The sequence below is a fragment of the Sorex fumeus genome, unplaced genomic scaffold (assembly GCF_029834395.1).
Source record: "Sorex fumeus unplaced genomic scaffold, SorFum_2.1 ptg000265l, whole genome shotgun sequence".
Taxonomy (NCBI): domain Eukaryota; kingdom Metazoa; phylum Chordata; class Mammalia; order Eulipotyphla; family Soricidae; genus Sorex; species Sorex fumeus.
In genome coordinates this window covers 3148580-3173071 of record NW_026606322.1, presented here as the reverse complement: position 1 = coordinate 3173071, position 24492 = coordinate 3148580, and the positions used below count along the sequence as shown (strand labels likewise).

The 24492-nt window shown below is 43.9% G+C and overlaps 1 protein-coding gene and 1 non-coding gene across 2 annotated transcripts in view; both read left to right on the top strand.

Moving 5' to 3' along the window:
• CFAP91 (cilia and flagella associated protein 91) overlaps positions 1 to 24217 on the top strand; it is an 89927-nt gene extending 65710 nt beyond the window's left edge. The window contains exons 11-17 of the mRNA XM_056109130.1: positions 554 to 670; positions 3902 to 3973; positions 5883 to 6029; positions 8746 to 8967; positions 18190 to 18338; positions 19295 to 19386; positions 23904 to 24217. Of these exons, the coding sequence (XP_055965105.1) occupies positions 554 to 670; positions 3902 to 3973; positions 5883 to 6029; positions 8746 to 8967; positions 18190 to 18338; positions 19295 to 19386; positions 23904 to 24217 (1113 nt within the window). The remainder of the gene's footprint in view (positions 1 to 553; positions 671 to 3901; positions 3974 to 5882; positions 6030 to 8745; positions 8968 to 18189; positions 18339 to 19294; positions 19387 to 23903) is intronic.
• Positions 22503 to 22609, top strand: LOC130018766 (U6 spliceosomal RNA). The gene has a single exon (XR_008791638.1). It is a non-coding gene; the product is annotated as a U6 spliceosomal RNA (small nuclear RNA).
• Positions 24218 to 24492: the final 275 nt, after the last annotated feature.

Below are 24492 nucleotides of genomic sequence, written 5' to 3'. Positions count from 1 at the left end.
ATGATTAATTTTTTGTTTGTTTGGTGGCATAGCCAGCTGTACTCAGGGCTTACTCCGGGCTCTGTGCTCAAGGATCATTCCTGGTGGCAAATGCCCAACCTGCTGTCCTATTACTCTGGCTCCCAAATTTTAAATTCTATTAAAACGCGGCTGCAAGGAATTTTTACTCTGCCTGTAATTTGGCACATGTATATCTAGAAAAAAATTTTCAGACATGGAATTGCTGATCCACAATATTTGTATAATTTATCATTTTGATGGTTATTGCCAGATTTTTTAATCTGGGGGGCCATCTGGGTGCTGGGGACTGAACCTGGGTAGCTGTGTACACGGCAAGCACCCTACCTGCTATACTCTCTCTCTCTGGCCCTGGTTGGTGGTTGATGTATCCTCAGGGAAATTAAAGCATCCCATCCAAGTGCCCCAGTTTGGACTTTCTCACAGTGTCCAGGAATAGAGAAGGTATTTCTGATTAATATTCTTGTCTATGTCTAGATCCTACAGTGTGAGGACAGACAAGGCTAAGAAATGATGTGAGCTGGTGTCATTTCAGGCACTGTTGGATAAGAAGTATGAGGTTCCCGAACCGAAGAAGCCTCTGCGCTTCCTTGAGAAAAAGCCGATCCCTCAGCCCCGGCTTCCAACTCCAACCTTGGTGATGTGTTCTAATGTAAGTTTGAAACTAATTTCCTTTGAAATAATCAAATAATTAAACCAGTGTTGCTGTCAGTTTATTCAGATAGTTTGGGTTAAAACACACACACACACACACACACACAAGAATTTAACAAGTGTTCATTTCCTAAGATCTGTTTCAGTTTTGGTTTTTGAGGCACTCCTGGCTCCAGCTGTGCCCAGGGCCACTTCTGCTAGGTTCAGGGGTCCATGTGAAGGTGTCAGGCATCGAACCTGGGCCAGCTGCATGCAAGGCAAGTGCCTGCTCACTGTATTATCTCTCCAGTCTCTCCCAAGACCTTTCTTATGTTTAGGTTTCAAATAACACCAAAGCGAACTACATAAAATGGAATATAAATCCAATATTTTCCAAGAATAGAAACACACACTTTTCTATTAAAAAATTAAATAAAAAAAAGTGGTGTTTCCAAATGCTATGCATGCTGTAGCTGGATGGAGCCCCAAGACTGAGGAAAATGGGAGTGACCCACTGAGCACTGCTGGATGTGACCCCACAACTGGAAAAAAGGAAAAGGAATGAAAATACAATGAATAAAATACTTATATAATAAAATGGGTACTAGAAGGCTGTCTGTGTATCAAATGAAAGAACTGTATTTTACCACAGAATTGTCACACCTTGTTTTGTTTTCAGTAATATGGCACAGTTTTTGCTTTAAGCTTCATACAATATCTGCACCCTACTTTCATTCAAAAAAAGAAAGAATGAATAAACAAAGATTGTCCACGAATCTGAGACGATTCTGCAGTGAAATACAGAGATTGATGAAGTCTTACTCTCCCATCTCCCATGAGGCAGGGCTGGGGTGAGGTGGTACAGGCAGTAGTAGAACTGCCGGCCTGGAGGGTTGAGGTGGTCCTCTTAGCTGGCCAGCCTGTGCTCCCCAATGCAGGGCGGACCTTCATGGAGTCTGCAGCAAATGAGTGCTTTGGCAGAGGGAGGAGGAGCTTCCGAGGGCCCTCTGATGAGTCACATCTGTGGAGGACTCGAGCATTCCCATCCCACAGCCATCTGTACTTCTGGACAGTAACTCCACATGTCCCTGCCATTGTTCTTTTTTTTTTTTTTTTAATGTAGGAGCTACCCGTGATGTATTCAATATGCCAAAACACAGGAAAACAAGTCTCACAATGGTGACATTACTGGGCCCGCTTGAGCAAATTGATCAACAACGGGAGGATAGTGAGAGTGACAGTGAATGTAGGAGTATTGCGATTTATTCAGCCATTGATTAGGTTGATTGAATTGGGCATGAACTCCACCTTTTTTTTTCTTTTTTATAAATTTTTTTTTTATTGAATCACCATGAGAGCAGTTATAAAGCTTTCCGGTTTAAGTCTCAGTCATACAATGTTGAAACACTTGTCCCTTCACCAGTGTCCATTCCCCACCCCCAAAACCCCAGTATACCCCCCCTCCCATACCCTCCCCCTACTTGTGGGCAGACGATTTCCACATTCCTTTCTCTCTACTTTGATTACATTCAATATTTTGACACCAGACCCGCCATTATCATTTGGGATTTTACCCCAACACTCAGACCTGCTGAAAAGGCAAAAGTAGATGAACAAATCATTTGCCATAGTGGCCACACGATTTTGGAATTCTGAAATTTTAACAATTAAATCCCAGAGAGGCCATTCGTCGGTGGTGACCCAGGGTCTCATGGGGGGGTGGGGGGGAAAGGGCCGGCTCCATCCCCATCCTGTGAGGCCTCACATGTCTCTCGTCACTGCGGGCCCAAACCTGACTGTCAAATAGCCTCTGGAGGATGGCAGCCACCAAGTCACCAGGGGGAACAGGCCAAGGCACAAAACCTATTCCCACTGGGGGTGGCCTGGTACTGGTAACCTATTGTGGGGACCTTACGTATTTCTGCCAAAAGCCGCTGGGTTCTGAGATTTGTTTATCAGTCTCTGGGATCATGGCCGTTAAGCAGTTTGATCAGGAACAAGAGAGGTCTTCCCTCCAATTATATAGCTGAGCCGGAGTTGGTTTGTGGGTGTGTCTCCCACATACCTAACTTTTGGCCATTTACTTTCTTGGTAAACTTGGCCCCAAGTTGTTGGAGTCTGGCCAAAGGCACAGCAGCAATTTTTGGGGTATCTGGAAGTCTAAAGGCACCATCAGGCTGATGCACTCGCCTCACAGGTACAGATTGACCTGCTGGCAGCACCATACTTCAAGTCCCTGCTGTTCTGACCCTGCCTGTGGTTTATTGGTCGTCATTCCTCTGTGCAGTGCCATTGGCTTGGCTGTTTCTTTCTTTTCCATTCAGAGGCAACTTAATTCCATTTGCAGACTCTGGCCTTTCTGTTTTCCTCAAGTTACTATTGAGGGTGATTTTTGTGGATGACTAATATTGTTTGTTATATGCTGATTTTTGCCAGTTTAGCTAAATTCTTCTGAGATGCTTGGTAACTCCCACTCTATACCCCATGTCAAACTAGTGATGTTTCCTCATGATTAAACATTTAAAAAGAATTGCAAAAGGGATGTCAGATGGAATTCTTGTTGCTTCCAAAAGGTTTTTCAGGCAAGGACTACAAAAATATAAAATGTGAGATTGACTGAATGGGGTCAGAGAGACAGTAACGCTGGTGTAAGGCCTGCCCTAAGCCCAGCTGAGCAGATGCAATCCTCAGTGCCTGTGGGGACTGAACTTCGCAGCTGTATGCTCTCCAGAGCACCACTGAGGGTGATCCGAGAGTGCACAGAACCTGAGCACCCCCAAATATGGCCCCCAAAAGAAAACAACTGAATGCGTAGGTATCCCTGTGTGGCTGCAGGTGAATTCTTGCCTTACTGATAAGAGTTAATGATTTTTTTTTGCTTTTTGGGTCACACCCAGTGATGCTCAGTGGTTACTCCTGGCTCTGAACTCAGGAATCACTCCTGACGGTGCTCGGGGGACCATGTGGAATACTGGGACTCGAACCTGGGTTGGCTGCATGCAAAGCAAATGCCCCACCTGCTGTGCTATTGCTCCAGCCCAAGATAATGATTTTTATCATGGAAAAAATCATAATAAGTGTTGACAATAAAGTGTGTTGCACTTAAAATATGCTATCTCCAAAGAGGTGGGCAATGTGGTTTCTTCCTCACTTCTCTGAAGACTATTCCTTGGTCTGCATTTCTTCCCCAAATATTGGAAGTCGACTGCGGCTGCACTCCAACCCCTTGCTTCTGCCTTTGTTCTTTCAGGAAGAAGAAGACATAGACATGGCTGTGATCTACCTGCAGAAGTTACTCCGAGGCAGAGCAGTTCAGAATATGGTGGGTAGGGCCAGTGCTTCTCGCTCAGGAGAGATTCCTGAAGGGTTTCTGGGCCAGCTCCCTTGGAGAAAATGGAATCCCTTGGAATTCCTTGGAGTGAATGGGAGTGAATTTCTTGCCGGATAGTTCCCTGAGCATAGCAAGCATCACTCTACACCAGGTGTGGTCCCTGAGCACAGAGCCTGAGTGTGGCACCAAAACCAACTTTTTATTTATTTATTTAAAAAAATTTTAATTGTCTATTGAATCACCATGAGATACAGTTATGAAGCTTTCATGATCGGGTTTCAATCATACAATGTTCCAACACCTGTCCCCCCACCAGTGTACATTTTCTCACACCAATGAATCCAATATTCCTCATGCTTCTTATGCTTCCCCCTCACCCCGCAGGCACTGGTCTTCTCTCTCTCTCTCTCTCTCTCTCTCTCTCTCTCTCTCTCTCTCTCTCTCCTTTTGGGCATTATGGTTTGTAATACAGATACTGAGAAGCCATGATATTTAGTCCTTTACCCATATTCAGCACACATCTCCCATCCAGAACAATCACTCCAACCATCATTGTCAGAGTGGACCCTTCTCTAGCCCAATGCCTCTCCCCCAGCCTTTGAGGCAGGCTTCCAACTGGACCAATCCTCCTGGCCCTTGTTGGTGGGAGTGCCTACAGGCCCAGCTGTTTTGGAAAACAGTATGGACAGTCCTCAAAAGACTAGCTTCCATATGATTCAGGAATACCACTTCTGGGAATACAACCCAGGAGTGCAAAAAAAAAAAACACCACACAGTAGAAATGACATTTGTATCTGTATGTTCAATGCAGCACAGTTCACCAGTTCACAATTCACAGTAGCTAGAATCTGGAAACAATCCAAGTGCCCAAAACCCAACTTTAAAAAAAAAACATCATTTTGAACCTCAACTATACACCCACATAATATATTCTGTGCTCTATGTATACATCTCTTTCTTTCCCTATCAAAACCCCCATTTTATGGGCAAGTCACCTGAGTGTAAGAGGGATTGCATTTACTGCCAGCTGACTCAAACCTGTCACCCTGGCTGTCAAGCCCCCATGTGATTAATCCTACTCGTATAGTATGAACACGTCTATCAACCCCCAGCTACACTTCCCCCCTCTCTATGCAGTCATTTTCTTTTATTTCACTGGTTTTGGGGCCCCAGATCAGGATTTACTCCTGGCTCTGTGTTCAGAGATCATTCCTGTTGGTGCTGGGGGATCATATGCGTTACTAAGGTTCAGGTCAGGGTCAGCCACCTGCAAGTCTTAGCCCCCTGTGCAGTATCTCTGACTCTGGCAATTATGACGATTAAAAGACTTAGGTAAGAGGAATCATCCCAGGACAGCACCCAGTGTTCAGCATTATTCTAAATTCTTTACTTTCCCAGAGCGAGGTGTGGCCGGCTGGCAACAGATTCTGTATTATGGTCTGGGGATAGATCAAGTGGAAAAGAAAAGTCCGTATTTCTTAAGGAAGGAACACAAGATTGGGGAGAAGGTTCTAGCTGACTAATATGAACCCAAAGTGGCCAGTCTGATTCTTTGAGGGAGGTCTCTTAAGGAATCAAGCCATAGGGCTGAATAGATAGTACAATGGGTAAGGCCTAGCTTTGCTTAACTAGGTTCAATCCCCAACACCCTGTATGGTCAACTGAGCATCTCCAGGACTGATCTCTGAGTGCAGAGCCCAGAGTAAGCCCTGAATACCAAAACCAACCAAAAAACAAACAAACAAACAAACAAATTAAGCCAAGGATAACTAAGCCTCTGCTCTTCACCACCCGCATCTACTTTCTAGACACCCTGCTAGCTGTCACAGGGCCTCCTAGCTCACTACAGGGGTGTTACGGTGCTCACCTGCAAGTGTCTCTTTACTTGGTTTTGATACAGATGTTTGAAGGGAAGGAGAAGCGTCTGGAGTTGATCCAGGAACTGCGCACCAGTCATGCACTGCAGGAAGATGAAAGGATGGTGAAGAAAGCTGAGAAGCAAGTGACCTTGGCCTTACAGCGACAAAGGAACCTGCATGAGAATAAGGTTCTCGTCCCCACTCTCTTTGCTCTCTCTTGTTTCCTTTTCTTCTTTGATTTTTATTGCTGCATCAACAGCATGATAATCAATAAATAGAATAACATTAAGAAATAACACTCCCCTACACACACACACACACACACACAATCTTATTGCTCTTATTATCGTCTACATCATTGTTTTTAATTTCATTTGGGGGCTTCTCAAGCAGTGCTCAGGGACCTCTTGGGGCCACCCCTGCAGTTTTGGGCCAGCTGTACTGGAGTTCCATGGCAGAGTCCCAGGATGCAGTGTCTGTGATGCTGAGAGTACCAGGGCCACCTGGACAGTACTCCAGGGTCTCCAGGCCGCCACCTGACTGTGCTTAGGAGGCCTTGGGTTACTGGGGATGGTGCCTGGAAGGGGACTTCCCCTGCATTCTCTCCAGAGCCCCACTGCCTGCATTTTGAAACATGACCGTCCGTAGTCTGTAATGTGAGTTATGAGCCTTACGATCCTTCAGGAGTTGAGCTTGAGGGAAGGAGCTCAACATGTAAGACTTTTCTCTTCACTTTTCCTATCTGTTTGGTGACTTGTATTTCAGTTAGTGGGAGCCTAACCGAACAAATGGTCCCCAAAACAGGAAACACTTGCAAGTTTTGGAGCTGTACATAGCTCATACTGGTGAAAAGACAGATAAAATGCGCTACTACTCACCAGGAGCTCTCGGCCCTGTCCCCTGAGAGCTGGTATTTGTAGCTCTTGACCAAATGTTTCTCCCATCCTTTTCAGTTGTCTAGACAACACATTCTAAATGTGTTTTTTGACTGTAGAGTAGATAAGCGTTCACTGACTCTCCCACTCAGATCTTGGAGAGCCCGGCAAGCTACCAAGAGTATCCTGCCCACACAGGCAGAGCCTGGCAAGCTCCCCATGGCATATTCGATATGCCAAGAACAGTAAAAATAACAGGTTTCATTCCCATGACCCTGAAAGAGCCTCCAATCATTGGGAAAGATGAGTAAGAAGAGGCTGCTAAAATCTCAGGGCTGGGATGAATAGAGACGTTACCGGCACCCGCTCGAGTAAATCGAGGAACAACGGGATGACAGTGATACAGTGATAGCCAAGAAATTAACCAATTGACCGTCAGCTCTGCCCAATCGCAGGCAGTGAGCCCCTTATATCTAAGCACCAGCAGCTCGGCTGGTGTCCCCTTCCTGCCTTCTATTGTGTCTCCATGAAAACAGCCCAGGAAATGTCCTGTTACTTCACAGATATTGCACGTCTGTTTAGACCTCGGTGGGAAAGCAGATATCACAATGAAAGGAGTCAGTAATTTTTTTTTTGTCTTCCACGATATACATGTTACACTGCATGGCAGACTATTAATTGTATAGTAACATTATGTCTAAAAATGCAGACTGGATTAGGGACAGAGAGGTAGTACTGGGGTGTGCTCTTGCCTTGCACACGGCTAACCTCGTTTTGATCCTTGGCACCACATATGGTGTTCCCAAGTACCACTATTCATGATCCCTGAGCACAGAGTCAGGAGTAACCCTGAACACTGCCAGGTGTCGCCCCAAAACCAATCAAACAAAAAATAACTTGATAGATAGTTCAAAGGACTCACGTGCATGTTTTGTGTGTGGGAGGCCTGGGTTCAATCTGAGCACTGCTAGGAGTGACCTCCAAGCACAGAACTGTGAGTAAACTCTGAGCACCTCTGGGGCTGCTGTCCCTCCCCCCATGCATAAAAGAATATCTTAAAGAAAAACCACAAAGCACAAAGTAAGCATATACTGTTGGAAAAATGGCCCCCGTAGACTTGCTCCAGGTAGATAAGGGCTGCCACAAGCGTTCAAGGTGTCCTTAAAAGGTGCAGCATTTGCAATATTCAGTAAAACAAAATGCAGTCAAATGAGGTGTGCCTCTGTTGCATTACATGTGACTGGGAATATGCAGAATTGTCCTCCCTGAATATTCTTTGCAGGAGTTTTTATAGGTTGAAGTTCTACCAGTCGAAGTAACTGATACAGCCTCCCTGAACACTTTTGCTTTCCTTGAGTCAAGGCTATGAATAGATTCTGTGGCTTATTGCTGGCTGAGTCCTCCCCACCCTGCTTCTTACCTCAACGATCATAGAAGCGGAAGATTTTTCCTGCTCTGTTTTAAAGATAGTTGTTAATGATTTTTAAATTATTCAAAAGGATAAAACAAAAAGTACTATGGTTTTCCACTTTCATGTTGGTCAAGATCTCAGCATTCCCCAAATTGATGTTAAAGGTCCAAGCAGTAAAAAATTCAAAGGAATTGTAAGTAAAATTCTAGGAGATCATATTTTATCAAATTTCAGTATTACCTTTTGCTACAAACCTTGGCATTTCCCTTTATATCTGAGAAAATATGCATATCACCTTCTGATAAAATTGAACAAAGGAAAATATCATTCTAGGTAGAGACTAGCAGAAATTTTTTTGTTAAACCCTCTTTGAAATATGAAGACTATAATCTGCCAGTGAAGGAGTAATTCACTTTCTCATGGCGTCTAAATTTGTAGCATGCGTTTTCCTACTAAGAACCCTTGGGATGGGGCCAGGGACAATAGACCCAATAAAAACTGAGCGCCTTCTGAAAGAGGAGGGCCTGTCGGGAGTTTGGTTAGCAGATGCCCCTTTTGACAAGTCACTGTCCTCAGTGGAATCTGCATCCTTCATAAGCTATCTTTTATTTTTTTAAGTTGTCGCTGATTGAGGACCACTTGGCTGGCCTGGAAGGAGGGGTGCTGGCCGACATGTTCGACTTCCTGTCAAAAGAGCTGGTGAGACTGCAGGAGGAGAGGCGCATCCACGCCTTTGCCATGATGGCAGAGCGACAGCGGAGGATGCGGGAGGCCGAGGAGAGTGGCCGGCGCCAGCTGGAGGAGAGGCGCCTGCGGGAGGAGGACCAGATATTTAAGGAGGCAAGTGGGGGCTCTGGGTGGCGGGTTGGGGCCTGGAGTCAGGGCCCCACAGAGGAGACTTGGGGTCTGCAGCTGGCAGATGCTCTCTGCTGCTCTTGCCCCTAGCAAACCTGTTTTGGGTTTCCTCACCAAGCCAGGGCATTGAGGAATGCGTCAGAGGGAATCCGTGCTCCTCCTTGGAGCTTAAGTGCCAACTGACACTCAGACAAGTACAGGATTAGAGGACGGTGGTTCCTTTCACAAGGCTGCCCTGCTTGCTGTGTGGAGAACAGGTCTGGAGGGAAGACAGGCTTGAGCAACTGCGGAAGATGGTCCGGGTCCTGAGGTGGGAAGGCCAAGAGGGGCAGTGGTTAGGGGCAGGGGTACACTCAGGACTTTGATTTCTGTTGAGTCTGAGATGTCATGGTGCTGTCACTTCCGCAAGTGAATACGCAGATGGAATTTAGAAAAGCAGGTTGGTCTAAAGAGATCCATATGGGATTTAGAATGCTCTTGTGGTAAATTAGCATTCTGACCAAGACACAAGTGAGGCGGAATTCCAAAGTGATCAAGGTGCAAACAGTAATTGGATCACTAACTAATAGTGCAAAACATTTTCACCCTCTTCAAGGTCAAGTGTTAAAAAGATTGGAGATAATTTGTGAGGGAAGGAACTTTAACCTAAGTTCCCTTTGAAAGAGAGAGAGAGAGAGGGAGAGAGGGAGAAAGAGGAGAGAGAGAGAGAGAGAGAGAGAGAGAGAGAGCTATTATCTGGGCATAAGCTTTGCATGCCCGGATCCCAAGTTCAGTTTCTGGCATTGTGGGGACCCCCTGAGAACTTCCGGGCATGTCCCCCAAATACTGCCAGAAATGGCCAGGAGCCCCACCTGCTGTGACTCCAAAACAAAACAAGCAAAAAAGGTTAACCTCTTAATTTTAATTTTTTTGCTTTGTTTTGGTTTTGTTTTGGTGCCACACCTGGTAGTGCTGGTGTCGTACTCCTGGCTCTGTGCTCAGCTGTCACTCCTGGCAGGTCTCAAACGACCATGTGTGATGCCTAGGATTGAATTTGAGTCGACCATGTGCAAGACATGTTCCTTACCCCTATGCTGTCTCTCCAGCCCAAATCTGAATGACTTTAGTCATAATCTTCATTTCATATTATTTCTAAAATTTGTCCCTCTCTAATTCCCTCTTTGGTGGTTAATTTTAATATACATAATACACTACTAATGAAGTGTATACATATAATTAAAAAATTAATAAATGTGCATATTTTGGGGTTGCATACACTCAAATAATTATCTCAGTATGTTCTATGCAATTAATAAATATTTGAGATTTCTATGTAGTCTTGTTACTGTGAAGCCAGTTTGTTTCCTGAATGGGTTCTTGAATTTTGCATGTAAAATTTGCATATAGAACTAAAGATGCATATTAAGCTATAGTATATTTTTGTACAGTTTAGTAGGTTGTTGTAGGTTCCTCTCCAGTATCCAGGCTTCTCTCTCTCTCTCTGTCTCTGTCTCTCTCTCTCCTTCCTCTTTTTTTCTCTCTCTTTCCTCTTTCTGTCTGTCTCCTTCCTCTCTCTCTCTCTCTCTCTCTCTCTCTCTCTTCTCCCCCTGTCCCATTCTCCCATGTACGATGTCACTTGTCATCCCCTCATGACCTCGCCAGTGAACTGTATCATCTGTCTGTCCCTTGGCTATGGCCAGGTCCTGTTTCCTTCTATACTCAGTCCAGTATGTGGCTTCCCAGTCTGAGCTCTGCTGCCACAGTATTGGAACCGGTGTCCCTTTGTTGGTGCTTCCTGCTCTCTGTTTTGTCCCGGGCTTCACAGCCTGCCTCCCAAGGCCTATAGCACCGAACATCCTCATCCCTTTGGTGTGTCTTTTTTCCCCCAGAGTTCCCTTTCCTCAAGGGAAAATTCCCCTTGAGAATTTTCACTGTTCCTCTGGCCCAACACACACACATCTGCCACATCCGCACCCAGACATCCCAAGGTGGAGAGGCTCTTTTCCCTTGGCTCTTGTTATCGGAGAGCTTGATCCGTATTCTTTCAGCCAGGGTATCCAGCTTCCTGGGAGTGGAGGGCAGGGCTAGGGTGGCCAGTTGTTTCTGAAGTAGGCACAGCCCAGAGCAATGGAGGCAAAGCTGACCGAAAGCCTCACGGAACAGATGTGGGCCACATGGTCAAGAGAAAAAGAGCCAAGTTGTAACTTTAAAAAAATATATTCCAGAAGGCATTCTGAACTGCATGCATGTCCTTTTGACTTTCGCAGACTAAAGAGAAAAAAATGTGAATTTGGGGATTTTCCCCATCCCCTCCTTAATTGATTTATTAGCAGTCTTGAGCACAACAGAACTTCGTGGATATAGTTTAATACGTCTGTATAAAACACACTGAACCCACCTCAAATTCCTGGTGTCACTCAACCACCAAAAAGATTCCTCTCCTCATTCCCTTGTTCTTTTTTCCCTGGGAACCACCGTAAGTTTTCATCAAATCTAAGTTTTTTAGTTTTAAAAAACTTTTTAATTGAATCACTTTGAGATAGATCCTTACAAATCTGTTCATGATTAGGTTTCAGTCATACAGTGTCCCAACACCCATCCCTCCACCAGTGTCCATTTCCCAGCACCAGTGTCCCCAGGTTCCCTCCCATCGCCCTCCACCTCCCACCCCCTTCCTGCTTCTGTGGAAAGCGATTTTCTTCTCTCTCTCTCTCTCTCTCTCTCTCTCTCTCTCTCTCTCTCAGTTTTATTTTGCGTGATTTTCTTCTTTAATTATATTCAACAAATGAGTGTCAAATCATGCAATTCTCTTACAACTCCTTAGCTATTTCACTTAGCATGATCAGCTCAGGATTCATCCATTTTGTATCAAAAACTCAATTTAGTCATTTAATGGTAGTATCGTATTCCAGTAAGAATGGTACATGTGCCCCACTCTGACGGGACCGCCCACGAACACACACCCCACCCCACCCCACCCCCGCTACTGATTAAGCTCCTTAACGGTCATTATCCCAGAGACACACAAATGAATCTTGGAACTGAGTGGCTCTTGGCAGAAATCTCTCCAGACCTAATTATTAAAATTTTAGAATTCCAAAATCATAATATGCTATTCAAAACCAGCAATAGAAAACAAATTGTCTAATGTTGCCTTTTCAGCAGGTCTGAGTGTTTGGGGAAAATTACAAATAATAATGGTGAAACTAGTGTCAAAATATTGAATGTAATCAAAGTATAGAAAGAGTAATGTGGAAATTATCTGCCACACAGGTAGTGGTCGGGGTTGAATGAGGAGTATACTGGGGGTTTTGGTGATGAAAAATGTCACTGCTGAATAGGTGTTTGATCATTGCATGACCAAGACTCACGGTGGATTCAATTAAAAAAAAGAACAGTACATGCCCAACAGTCTCTATCCAGCCATCTGCTGGTGGGCATTTAGGCTGATGTCCTGCTGAAGGTGATGAATAATGCTGCAATAATAATAATAATGATAATAATAATAATGTGGGTGCACACATCACTTTGAATTAGTAATCTCCACATCAGCTCCATAGAGCTATACCAGTTCACAGTCTCACATGCATCATACCTTTTCCCACATCCTCTCCAGTGCTTATTGTTTTCAGATTTTTTTAATATGCTACATTCTTACAGGCCTGAGGTGTTACCACATAGTGGTTTTGCTTTGTACTTCAGTTTGGAGTTTTCTAATTTGATTTAAGATTCCAATGACTTGTCCAATTTTCATGGAATAAGATTGAGGATATGTACTATTTGGCTTTTATTTGGTTTGTTTGTTTTTGGGGACACATCCAGCAGTGCTCAGGGCTTATTCCTGGTTCTGTGCTCAGGGATCACTCCTGTCTGGCTTGGGAGACCATATATACTGCCAGGGATTGAACCCATGTCACTTGTATGCAAGGCAAACATCCTTCCCACTGTACTATCTCTCCAACTCCAAAGATGAATACTATTTGATGGGTGTTTTTGTAACCGAAAAAACAAAAGCAAACGAAAAAAATGGATTAAAACTAAACAATCTGCCTTCCTTTTATAAAGCTTAAGATACTTTGGCTATACATTTTTCAGGCTCAACTTTTTTTTCCTTTTTGTTTTCTTGGGTCACACCTGGAAGTACTCAGGGTTTATTCCTGGTGGGCTCGGGGGAACCATATATGATCCATATATGATACTAGGGATGGAACCTGGCCCATTGTATACGTATCACATTGGCCACATGTAAGACAAGCTCCCTACCCACTGTACTACTACTCCAGCCCCAGGTTCAACAATTTAACAGAAGTAACAGATCATGTATAATATTTAATAACCAACAGTATTCAGATTCTAGTTTTCTGCCATCCTAATACATATTTCTTTAAGAAGAGTTATTAAGATATATAAACATTTAAATTAGAAGTTATTTTTCCTGCTATCAATTACTGGGTAAAACCAGTTGGGAGAGGACAAGTCAACCAAGATTGAGAATAACGTGGTACAGAACAAAGGAACCAATCTGGAGAAAGAAAGAAGGCGAAAGGCTTTATTGAAAGGGCGTTTTCCTCCTTCGTTTCTTCCTTTCTTCCTTCCCTCCTTAATTTTTTTCTTTTTGAATGATGCCAGGAAATGTGAGTCATGTTTAGAAAGGGAAAGAAAGGATTAGGATGACTTTTCCAGGATGATTTAAGGATAATAGACTCCATATTCAGATACCATCCATCATCTTCATCACCAACTTTCCTTCATAAAACTCTCTTAATGACAAACATGTTGGGCTGGAGAGATGGGACTATGGGCAAGCCCTGAGAACAGGGCCGGGGAAAGGACAACCAGTGTCCTCCAGCCTCCTCCCTACACAAAACAGAAAAGATAAACATGCCCATACACAAATATATAGAGATACTGAGAAACACTGATCCAGACTTATATTTATTTTGTTTTTGGGGGCCGTGTGTAGTGGTGTTCAGGGCTCACTTCTGGCTGTGCTTGGGGGGACGTATGTGGTACCCAGGATTGAACCCGGGCAGCCATGTTTAAGGCAAGTGGCTTACCCCCTTTTCTAGCTCTCTAGCCTGTACACTCATATACTCTGCTTATTTATTTTATTTTGTGGCTACACCCAATGGTGTCCTGGGCTTACGCCTGGCTCTGGACTCAGGTATCACTCCTGGCAGTGCTCAGGAGACTATGTGGGGTGCCAGGAATTGAACCTCCATCAGCCACATGAAAAGCAAGTGCCCTGCCCACAGTATTAGCACTTCGGTCCCACTTTTTTTTGTTTTTAGAGTGTAAAACTTAGTTTTCTTGTTTTATGCCACTACTTTTGTTTTGACTATTTTAAAATTCAGTAGTATTAGTAGTAATAGTAGTGGTGGTGGTGGTGGTAGCAGCAGTAGCAGTAATATTGTAGTTTACACAAAAAGTTTGGGCTGGAGCAATAGCACAGCGGTAGGGCGTTTGCCTTGCACGCAGCCAACATGGCCGACCCGAGTTCGATTCCTCCGCCCCTCTCGGAGAGTCCGGCAAGCTACCGAGAGTATCTCACCCGCACGGCAGAGCCTGGCAAGATCCCCGCGACGTATTCGATATGCCAGACACAGTAACAACAAAGTCTCCAATGGAGACGTTACTGGGCCCGCTCAAGCAAATCGATGAACAACGGGAGGGCCTTTACTTACTTACTTACACAAAAAGTTTATAATATGGTTTTGATGGTAATTAATTATGGTTGACATGGTTTTGATATGTAATTACTGCGCCTTACTACCATCAAAGTGGCCAACACCTTCCACTACTGTCCTTATGTTACCTCCAGTCTTCCTCTTCTGCCTCCCCAACGTCTCCCTCCCCCGCCCCCCAACCTCCACCTAGTCACTGTCACTGTCACTGTCCTCTCGTTGTTCATTGATTTGCTCAAGCGGGCCCAGTAACATTGTGAGACTTTTTGTTACTGTGTTTGATATATCAAATACACCATGGGGAGCTTGCCAGGCTCTGCCGTGTGGTGAAATTCTCTCGGTAGCTTGCCGGCCTTATTTTAGTAATCTTAGTTATATAATCCAAGGCCAGGGGGTTATAATCATTCAATATTATCTCTATCTTTGTTTTATTCCTCCCCACAAATGAGTGAGATCATCTGGTATTTGTCGTTCTCCAACTTCTTCCACTTAACATTATACTCCCCAGTTTCATCCAAGTTGCAGCAAACTGCAAAGTTTCATCTCTTCTTGAAGCTACATAGAATTCCATTGTGTACATATCACAACTTCCTTGTCCATTCATCTGTTAATGAACATATATATATATATTATTTCCATATCCTTGCTATGGTACTGTAGCACTATTCTCCCGTTGTTCATTGATTTGTTCAAGTGGCCCTAGTAACGTCTTCATTGTGAGACTTGTTACTGCCTTTGGCATATCAAATACTTCACGGGTAGCTTGCCAGGCTTTACCATGTAGGTGAGATACTCTCGGTAGCTTGCCGGGCTCTCCTAGAGGGGCGGAGGAATCAAAACCGGGTTGGCCGCATGCAAGGCAAACGCCCTACCCGCTGTGCTATCTAAGTACTATAATGAACATATGTGTATATGTATAGTTTTGGTTGGATCCTCTTGTGTTTGAGGGGTTGATACCAAGAAGAAGAATCACTGGGTCATGTGAAAATTTTATTCTTACTTTTTTTTAGAAGTCTCCATATTGCTTTCATAGAGTCTGAACCAGACAACATTCTCACCAACAAGGAGTGAGCATTTTTTTCTCACCGCATCCTCTCAACACTGGTTCTTTCTGGTCTTTTCAATATATACCATTTTCATTGATGCAAGATATATTATTGTCCTTTCAATTTTCAGTTCTCTGATAATATATGGCATATACTTTTTCATATGTCTACTGGCCATCCATATATCCTTTTCATGAGTGTGTTGTTCATCTCACCCATTTTTTAAATTGGGGTTACTTTTGCTGTTATTAAGCTTTGTCGGTGCTTAATGTACTTTAGATATTAGCCCTTTGCCTTATATATGCTGGATACAAACACATTCTTGGATTTGTGTATTTATATTCACAACCACAGTCCTGTGCACAATAAGTAGCAAAGGCATAAAGGAATACATATAGATGATATAGATGCATATTTAAGCACTTTCTATGTTTCCTTATTTATTCATAAGTACATATGTGTCCAGTAATTTTGATATTTAGGAAGCCATATGTAAATTTTTGAGGACATATATTGCTAGAGATAGACGAAGCTTTCCATCTCTAAGCTGTTTTCTGACTCAGCTGTCTAATTGTTCCATTCAGGGACTGGCTTCCTCCTGGACTCCCAGAGAGCAGGCATATTGTGTGTCCCTTTGTAACTTAACAGTGCCAGCTTAGGCCTCCGTGCAGATTAGCCATTGAGCAAGTATAATTTGCTTGTTTGCCTGGCTCGTACAGTAGTAAACTCGTCATCGGACCTCTCCCCTAAGGAAGGAGGAGGAATTCCAGACCATGGATCTGGTGTCATACAGGTAGATGTGTTGCAGTAGGCCTTACATACACAATCCTGGCGTAGTCCTCTTCAATAAACAGGTACCAGAATGTGTGCCACCCTCACACATGGGCCAGAGAGACAGTACAGCGGGGAAGGTGCTTGCCTTGCATGCAGCTGACCTTGATTTGATGCCCAGTACCGGTTATGGTTCCCCGAGCACCACAGTGAGTGATTCCTGAACATAGAGCCAGGAGTAAGCCCTGAGCACTGGGTGTGACCCTCCTCCAACTCCCAGTGAAAAGAAACAAGTAACAGGTAATTACTGAGCATTCTCACAGTTACAAAGGAATATTCAGACATGAAATAGGAAAGTTCCCTTCCCCAACAAACTGCAGTTCTGTGGAGGAGAGCGGATACACGTGTAAGTTGGTGCTTTCGGTACTTCCTGCCTATCTGTTGTAGACAGGCAAAACAGCTATTATTTTGGGTTGAATGCTTAAGGAGCAAACCATTAAGGGAAAAGCAGGAATTGACCATAAAACATTTAAGAATGGGAGGGGCTGTGGGCTGGAAGAAATCTAAGCCTTTATGTGCTCTACCCTTTTTTGAAATATGTATTCTATTACACTATTTTTATATTGAAATCACCATTATACTATTTTAAGGAAAAAATTTAAAGCAGTCTAATTTGATACAATAGTTAAATATTTTCAGAAGATACTGAGTATCTCCTAACTTTCTGATTTTCTGGGCTAAGGCATGACCCTTATGGCAGTTTTGGTTTGGGGACCACATCTACTGACACTACACCCAGCTCTGTGCTTGAGGGTCACTCCTGGCACTACTTGGGTGCCATGTGGTGCTGGGTACTAGACATTCACTCAGGCAGCTGAGCTATCTCGCTGGCCCACTCGTGACAGTTTTAGGATGACTTCTAGTGCTCCAGCATTATTCCCTAGAAAGAAGTAATGAAAAGAGAGATTAAACTAACAAAACAAAGAAAAGTGCTCGCCTTTCTCTCAAGAATCCTTTCTGGAGGACTGGAGAGAAAGCTCAGTGGCTCATTGCACCTGCCTTTCAACCTTGCAAGCTCATGACTATGAGGTAAGTTTCCCAGTGCCAGTATCCTGTCTGTGCTGAGCACGGCCATAGCAGACCTGCTGTTTAAGTCTGGAACTCTTGTCATCTGTGATCCCCAGAACCACAGAAGAAAAGAAACGAGAAAGAGAGAGGGGAAGTAAAAAAAAGAAAGAAGAAAAAGAAAGGAAGAAGGTAGGAAAGAAAGAGGACCAATAGTACTAGAAAATGTATATTTTATTCTAAGCACTTGGCCCAGAAAAACTCAGGGGTTCTATTATTAAGGTAGAGGGAGAGAAAAGACATTGGGAAATACTTATTAGCATTTATTAGTGTTTGCTTATTTTACTCTCACAGTTAGGGAGTTTGACCAAGACACAGAGCCGATAGAAAGCAAGTCAGAATCCTAAGCCAGGTTACTCTGAAGGCCAGCGCCTTTCTGCGGGCTAGTATCACTTATGCCCTTGTCAGGCTGCTCAGAATGAGTGGGTAAATGGATTAGACAGAGGTGAACTGACTAAATGGTCAAGAAGGAGTGATCAGTGAGAGGCACATTGATTTAACACAAGAGACAAATATGCTGTTGTGCAGTGCCTGTGTATTTTCCTTGTCTTGTTTGCGATGGCTTCCCTGTTCTGAGTAACTCTGGGGGATTGGCTTTGCAGATGATTAAAATTCATCAAAGTACTGTATCCTCTTATCTGGAAGATATAATACTAAATGCTGAAGAGAGTACCGCAGACGTTCAGGCCAGGGAAGAAATTGAGAAGATAGCTCAACAGATCAATGATGTTGCTTATGAAATGGAGGACCGGTATGTACTCCCTTCCCCCTTCAAGATGGTGGAATTGCAAATATTTTCAGCAGTTTAAGATTTAACCTTCAGATAAATATTTGTGTATGGCTAATGCATTAGTGTTCACTATTTAAAAGGAAAGCATAACTTAAAAAATTTGTTATTTTTAATTGTTATCTTTAAGATTTTTTAATTGAATCACTGTGAAATAGTCCCTTACAAAGCTGTTCATGATGAGATTTCAGTCATACAGTGTTCCAACACTCATCCCTCTATCAGTGTACATTTCCCAGCACCAGTGTCTCTAGGTGCCTTCCCATCACCACCAGACTACCTCTTTGGGAGGCAATTTTCTTCTCTCTCTCTCTCTCTCTCTCTCTCTCTCTCTCTCTCTCTCTCTCTCTCTCTCATACACACACACACTTTCATTTTGGGCACTGTTTTGCAATATAGATACTGAAAGGTTTTTCAGAATATCCCTTTACCTACTTTTAAACACTCAGTTCTTTTCCAGCATGATCATTTCCAGCTATAATTGTCATGCTGCTCTGGAAAGCACAACTCTTGAGATATCAACATGAATGCGCCTTTTTGTGGTTTCTATATCCCACTGGGTCTGGTGCAGTTTCCCTTTCCTTGGGAACTGGGTATTTGATTATAGTCTGGTATCCAAATACTTTCATATTTCTAACTTTGAGAATGTGCAAAGCAAGAAAGCAATATGAATATGTATCTTCAACATTAGATTTAAGTTTCCATATATGAGTTGATTATCTTATATTCCCTTCCTAGCAGGCAAGGTAAATTATTTAGAGGATTACATATGCAATGTCCATGGAGTGAGCTCTGCTCACCAGGAATATGCTATTTCAGATCCTTAATCAAGGAAGAGTCAATAGTACACATAAGCTGTGAAGTTCCTAACACAAGCCACCAAAGAACTCATCCAAAAAAATTTTTTTTTTATGTTTTAGTCGAACTACACTTCAGTCAGAGGAAATTGTTGCAGAGTTAGTTTATAGTTTCCTGATCCCAGAAGTACAAAAGAACTTTGTCAAAGAAAAAGGTAAACCAATGTACATGTTTCTTTTTATAATTTTTTTTGAAAAATATATTCATAGGGGCTGGAGAGACAGTACAGGGGGTAAGGTGCTTGCCTTGCTACATAATGGGCCTGGTTCAATCCCTAGTACTGAGTTGGATCATTTGAGCACTTCTACGAATGATCTCTGAGACAGAGCCAGGAGGAGGACCTGAGCAGCCCTGAGTGGGACCAACCCCCATCCCCCTCCCTCCCCTGCCAAACACACACACACACACACACATACACACACACACACACACACACACACCCCTTACCCACCACTCACAGAGGAGATCATTTTCAGTGCACCTCAGATTTCAAACTGAGTAGAGTTATGGGGAAATTTCAGGAGAAGAATCACTTGCTGAGTTTGGAGGTTTAAAAATCCAAACCTTCTCTAAAAGGAGATTCCCAATCTTCCAGAAGACGAGTATTTTGAGATTTGGTGGCTCTTTACACATAAAGTGAGTGTTGAGAAGCATATAGAACTGCCCTTTGGGGTAGGGTGTGTGCAGAGTGAGTGCTGAAAGCTGGGGTGTCTGGAGGGCTTTAGTCTTCTCTGCTGCTCAGCCCGTGCCACAACTACCTCCTCTTTCTGCCAGGATTGAATCTAAGTTAGGTACTGGAGGGATGTCTATCTCCAGCACCCCAGATGGTCCCTCAAGCCCCGCCAAGAGTGACCCTTGAGCCCAGAGCCCCGAGGAAACTCTGAGCACAACTGGGCATGGCCTCCAAAACACAAACAAAATCCTCATTTATCATTTGCCAAAGGTGGCAATTTTTAAAATTTAAAACATTCACTTGTATCACTTGTCATCCCATTGTTCATCGATTTGCTCCAGTTGGTGCCAGTAATGTCCTCGTTTGCTCCATTTGTCCCTGCCATGTTATAGTGTATCCCAATGGCGTCTGCTCACTTCTGGAACATGAAGAGCGTCAAACTGTTTGTTCAGGGTCTTGACGAAGAAGTCCGACCATCTCGTAGGTGGGCAGTCAGGCTTTCTTTTGACATCCCGTGGAATCCAGTTGGTAACGGCTCTAGTCCAGCAGTCATCTCCAAATTGCATTACGTGATTTTTGATGCCTTGGCAAATGAGACAGCGCCCCTGATTCTCGATCATGGATGGAGGTCGGAACTCCGGGTTCCTTCTCTCACTTGAGGGAAGCCTGATACTCCAAGCATAGCTCTTTCGATTCCTCTTTGGGAGACCTGAATAGCATTCTCATCCTGTTTTCATAGGGCCGAGGTCACTGATGCACATGTTAGTGCAGGAAGAACAGTGGAGGAGAAAAGATGTGCCTGGAGCCAGAGGTTCCTGGGTTGGCTGAGTGGTTCAGGGCTAGCGCCCTCCCCACTGTACTATCTCTCCAGCCCCAAAGTGGTAATTTTTTTAAAAAGTAATGTCTTTAGTCAATAGAGGAGATAAAATATATCTGAAAAAATAAAAGAGGAGTATTATTCTGGAGCTGTTAATCATTGGCGATTGTCCTAATCCCAGAAGAGGGCACAGCCAGGAGAAGACCAACATTTAAGTGAAATAACACCTTGAGAAATTGCAGCTATGCAGGGGAGTACTGGCCAGGCTTACGAGAAGAGTATGTAATGTTTCAGCTCACTGAACCCAGGATCAAGGAGCAGTGTAGTTCTAATAAAGTCTTTGAACAGAAAAATGTCTTAGCTTCCCATTATGTGATTGTACTATAATTTTAAAACCAGTAACCCTTTTAAATGAACATTTGACCTGTTTCTGGTGTGATTTTCTGTAATTATCCAAGTTGCAGTTGATGTACTTTTTTTTCTTTTTGCTTTTTGAGTCACACCTGGCAATGCTCAGGGGTTACTCTTGGCTCTGCACTCAGGAATAACTACTGGCGGTGCTCGGGGGACCATATGGGATGCTGGGAATCGAACCTGGGTTGGCCGCCTGCAAAGCAAACGCCCTGCCCTCTGTGCTATTGCTTCAACCCAAGATAATTTTTATCATGGAAAAATTATAATGAATGTTGACAATGCTCCAGCCCCTGATGTACTTTTTATATGTGTCCTGATTATGCTTCTGTGATTTGATTCCTAGTGGTATAATACTGGATTCCTAGCAATACAAATACTCTCAGCATCTCACATTGTGACAGATAGTGCCAACTTGCCTCCCCAAAAACAAGATCCTTCTAATCAGTCCTCCCATCAACAGTATAAGATAGTGCTTAAGGTAAAGGTAAAGGCCCTCCCGTTGATCGTCGATTTGCTCGAGCGGGCCCAGTAACGTCTCCATTGGAGACTTTGTTGTTACTGTGTCTGGCATATCAAATACTCTCAGTAGCTTGCCGGGCTCTCCGAGAGGGGTGGAGGAATCGAACTCGGGTCGGCCATGTTGGCCGCTTGTAAGGCGAACGCCCTACCCGCTGTGATAGTGCTTATTCTGACAAAATTTAATTTTTAGGCCAAGCAATAGGCAATATATATCACATTATAGAATAAAGATGCCTTATGTTTTTACATCCCTGAGAAAGTTTGTCCCCGTTAGCACCTTTCACAAAGTAAGGACAAATGTGAACTGATATCATCATCATCATCATCATCATTGTCATTCTTCTTTTTTAAAGGAAAAATCTTACCATAAGATCTTGATAACAAATAGACTACATTCTAAAGTCATGAGCTCAAAAACTTATCATGAATCAACAAGTGTCCTCTGTATTAGGAACTGAGATTCAAAGAGAAGTATGAGAAAAGGACTTTATCTTGAATAATATTTTTTTTTTGGTAGAAAACAAATGGTAAATCACATGAAGTGCTTCCATTCTGGAAGGGCTGATACAAACATGAGGTTAGGAAATGGTGTGCATGAACCGAAGTGCCAGAGGAAACCTCCGAGCGAGGTTTGGATTGAGTTGGGGTTTGTAGAGATGCATAGAATTTGGCATGCAGGTATTCCAGGAGAAAAACAATTGTGGAGGGGGTGTGAAGTGGAAGCAAACGTGGTGGGGAACGATCCTTGGCCAGAACCCAAGAACAGGGTTGAAACGATCCTTGGGAAGAAAGAGCCAATGGTAATACAATTTGGGTTTAGTTATCTTTATTTAGAAAGAGAAAAACAGTGCTCGCTTCGGCAGCACGTATACTAAAATTGGAACAATACAGAGAAGATTAGCATGGCCCCTGTGCAAGGATGACATGCAAATTCATGAAGCATTCCATAGTTTTCACTGGGACCCGTGGTGGTGGAAAACGGGCACTGGTGGAGGGATGGGTACTTGATCATTGAATAACTGAAACCCAAGCACAAAAATTTGTAAGTCTACAACTGGACCTCATGGTGTCTCACTAATAAAAATTTTTAAAAAAGATTAAAACACTGGAATGATGACGAAAGGTGATTGGGCCACACCTGGTGGTGCTCGGGGCTTATTCCTTGCTCTGTGCTAGGGGAATCACTCTTTTTTTTAAATTTTTTTTTATTTTATAAAGTAGCTCACTCTGTTTGATTACGTTTAATATTCAGACACCAATCCCACCACCATTACACCTTCCCATCACCATATCTGAAATGTTTTCATCCCGAACCCTAATCCCTGCCCCAAAGCAGAACTGAAATAATAACATTTTGTATTATTTGTCATGAAAAACTGCTGAAAATGCTACAGAAAAGTATCCCTAGAGGAAAGAGTGTGAAGATTGTTGTATTTTACCCAGGGGACATTAAGCTCTTCCATAAGTCTGTGAAAAATATTTCAGGAATCACTCTTAACAGCGGCCAGAGAACCCTGAGCAGACCAGGGGATTAAACCCTCTGTGGTGTGCAAGGCAGTGCCTCCCCTGCTGGGTATCTCTCCAGCCCCTGGGTTTGGCGTCTTATAAAAGAGAGCCGGTAATTTGTATTTAATATATTCAGGCTCAAGCCAAGGAATGGCGTTCGCAAAATTACGATTCTCAATTTTTTCTACTACATTGGCACAACATTGGTTTAAAAGAGTATAAGTGTGTGTGTACCCAAGGAATATAATGTACACCACACCCACCAATGAAATGCCAATTTCTTTCAAATTTTAAGGTAAAAGGTAAAGGTAAAGGCCCTCCCGTTGATCGTTGATTTGCTCGAGCGGGCCCAGTAACATCTCCATTGGAGACTTTGTTGTTACTGTGTCTGGCATATCAAAATTTTTATTGAGGTACTGTGATTTACACTGTTAGTGGCAGTTTTATGCATACATGGTTTCAATCCCACACCCATCATTAGAATGCCCACTTTGCCCCCAGAATGCCGGTTCCTTTACGCCTCCCTCAGAAACCTTTGGGACAGCTCAGTAGGCTGAGTGCGTGCTTTGCATAAAGGGGACCCAGATTCCACCTACAACATCCCCTGGTCCCCGGAGCACTGCTTGATGTAGCCCCACCCCACCCCCGGGTCCCTCCTCCCAATCCAAAACCAAACTAAAAACCATCAGGAATGGTTTCCTGCAGATTTTCAGGGAGGGTCTTCTTTGTGTCCTTGGCACAGTGAGGGACGCCCAGCGGAAGCACATTCTCGCAGCCCACCAGATCATCCACGCTGAGATGGACGAAATGCTGCTGAGGCGCGCAGAGGAGGAGAAGCTGCTGGAGCTGCAGCGGGAGCAGGAGAGGCAGTGGCTGCTGGAGGTACAGCAGCAGTGGCAGAGGGAGCAGGAGCAGCAGTGGCAGCTGGAGCTGGAGCAGCAGCGGCAGTTAGAGCAGGCCTGGGAGCAGGTGCTGGGGCAGGGGCAGGAGCAGGAGCAGCCACAGGAGAGCCCCGAAATTCCAGAGGAGAAGAAAGACGCAAAAGACTCAAAATGAGGTGGGTTTGAGTCGTGTCTGTCCGGGCTGTGCGATAGCACCAGCGGGTAGGGCATTTGCCTTGCACGCAGCTGACCTGGCCCACCCAGGTTCCATTCCTCCGTCCCGCTCAGAGAGCCCGGCGAGCTACCCGTGAAGTGTTCGATATGCCAAACACAGTAACAAGTCTCACGATGGAGACGTTACTGGTCCTGCTCGAGCAAATTGATGAACCATGGGAGGACAGTGACAGTGACAGCGAGTTGTGTCTGGAAGGAAGCGGAGGGAGGAAGAGA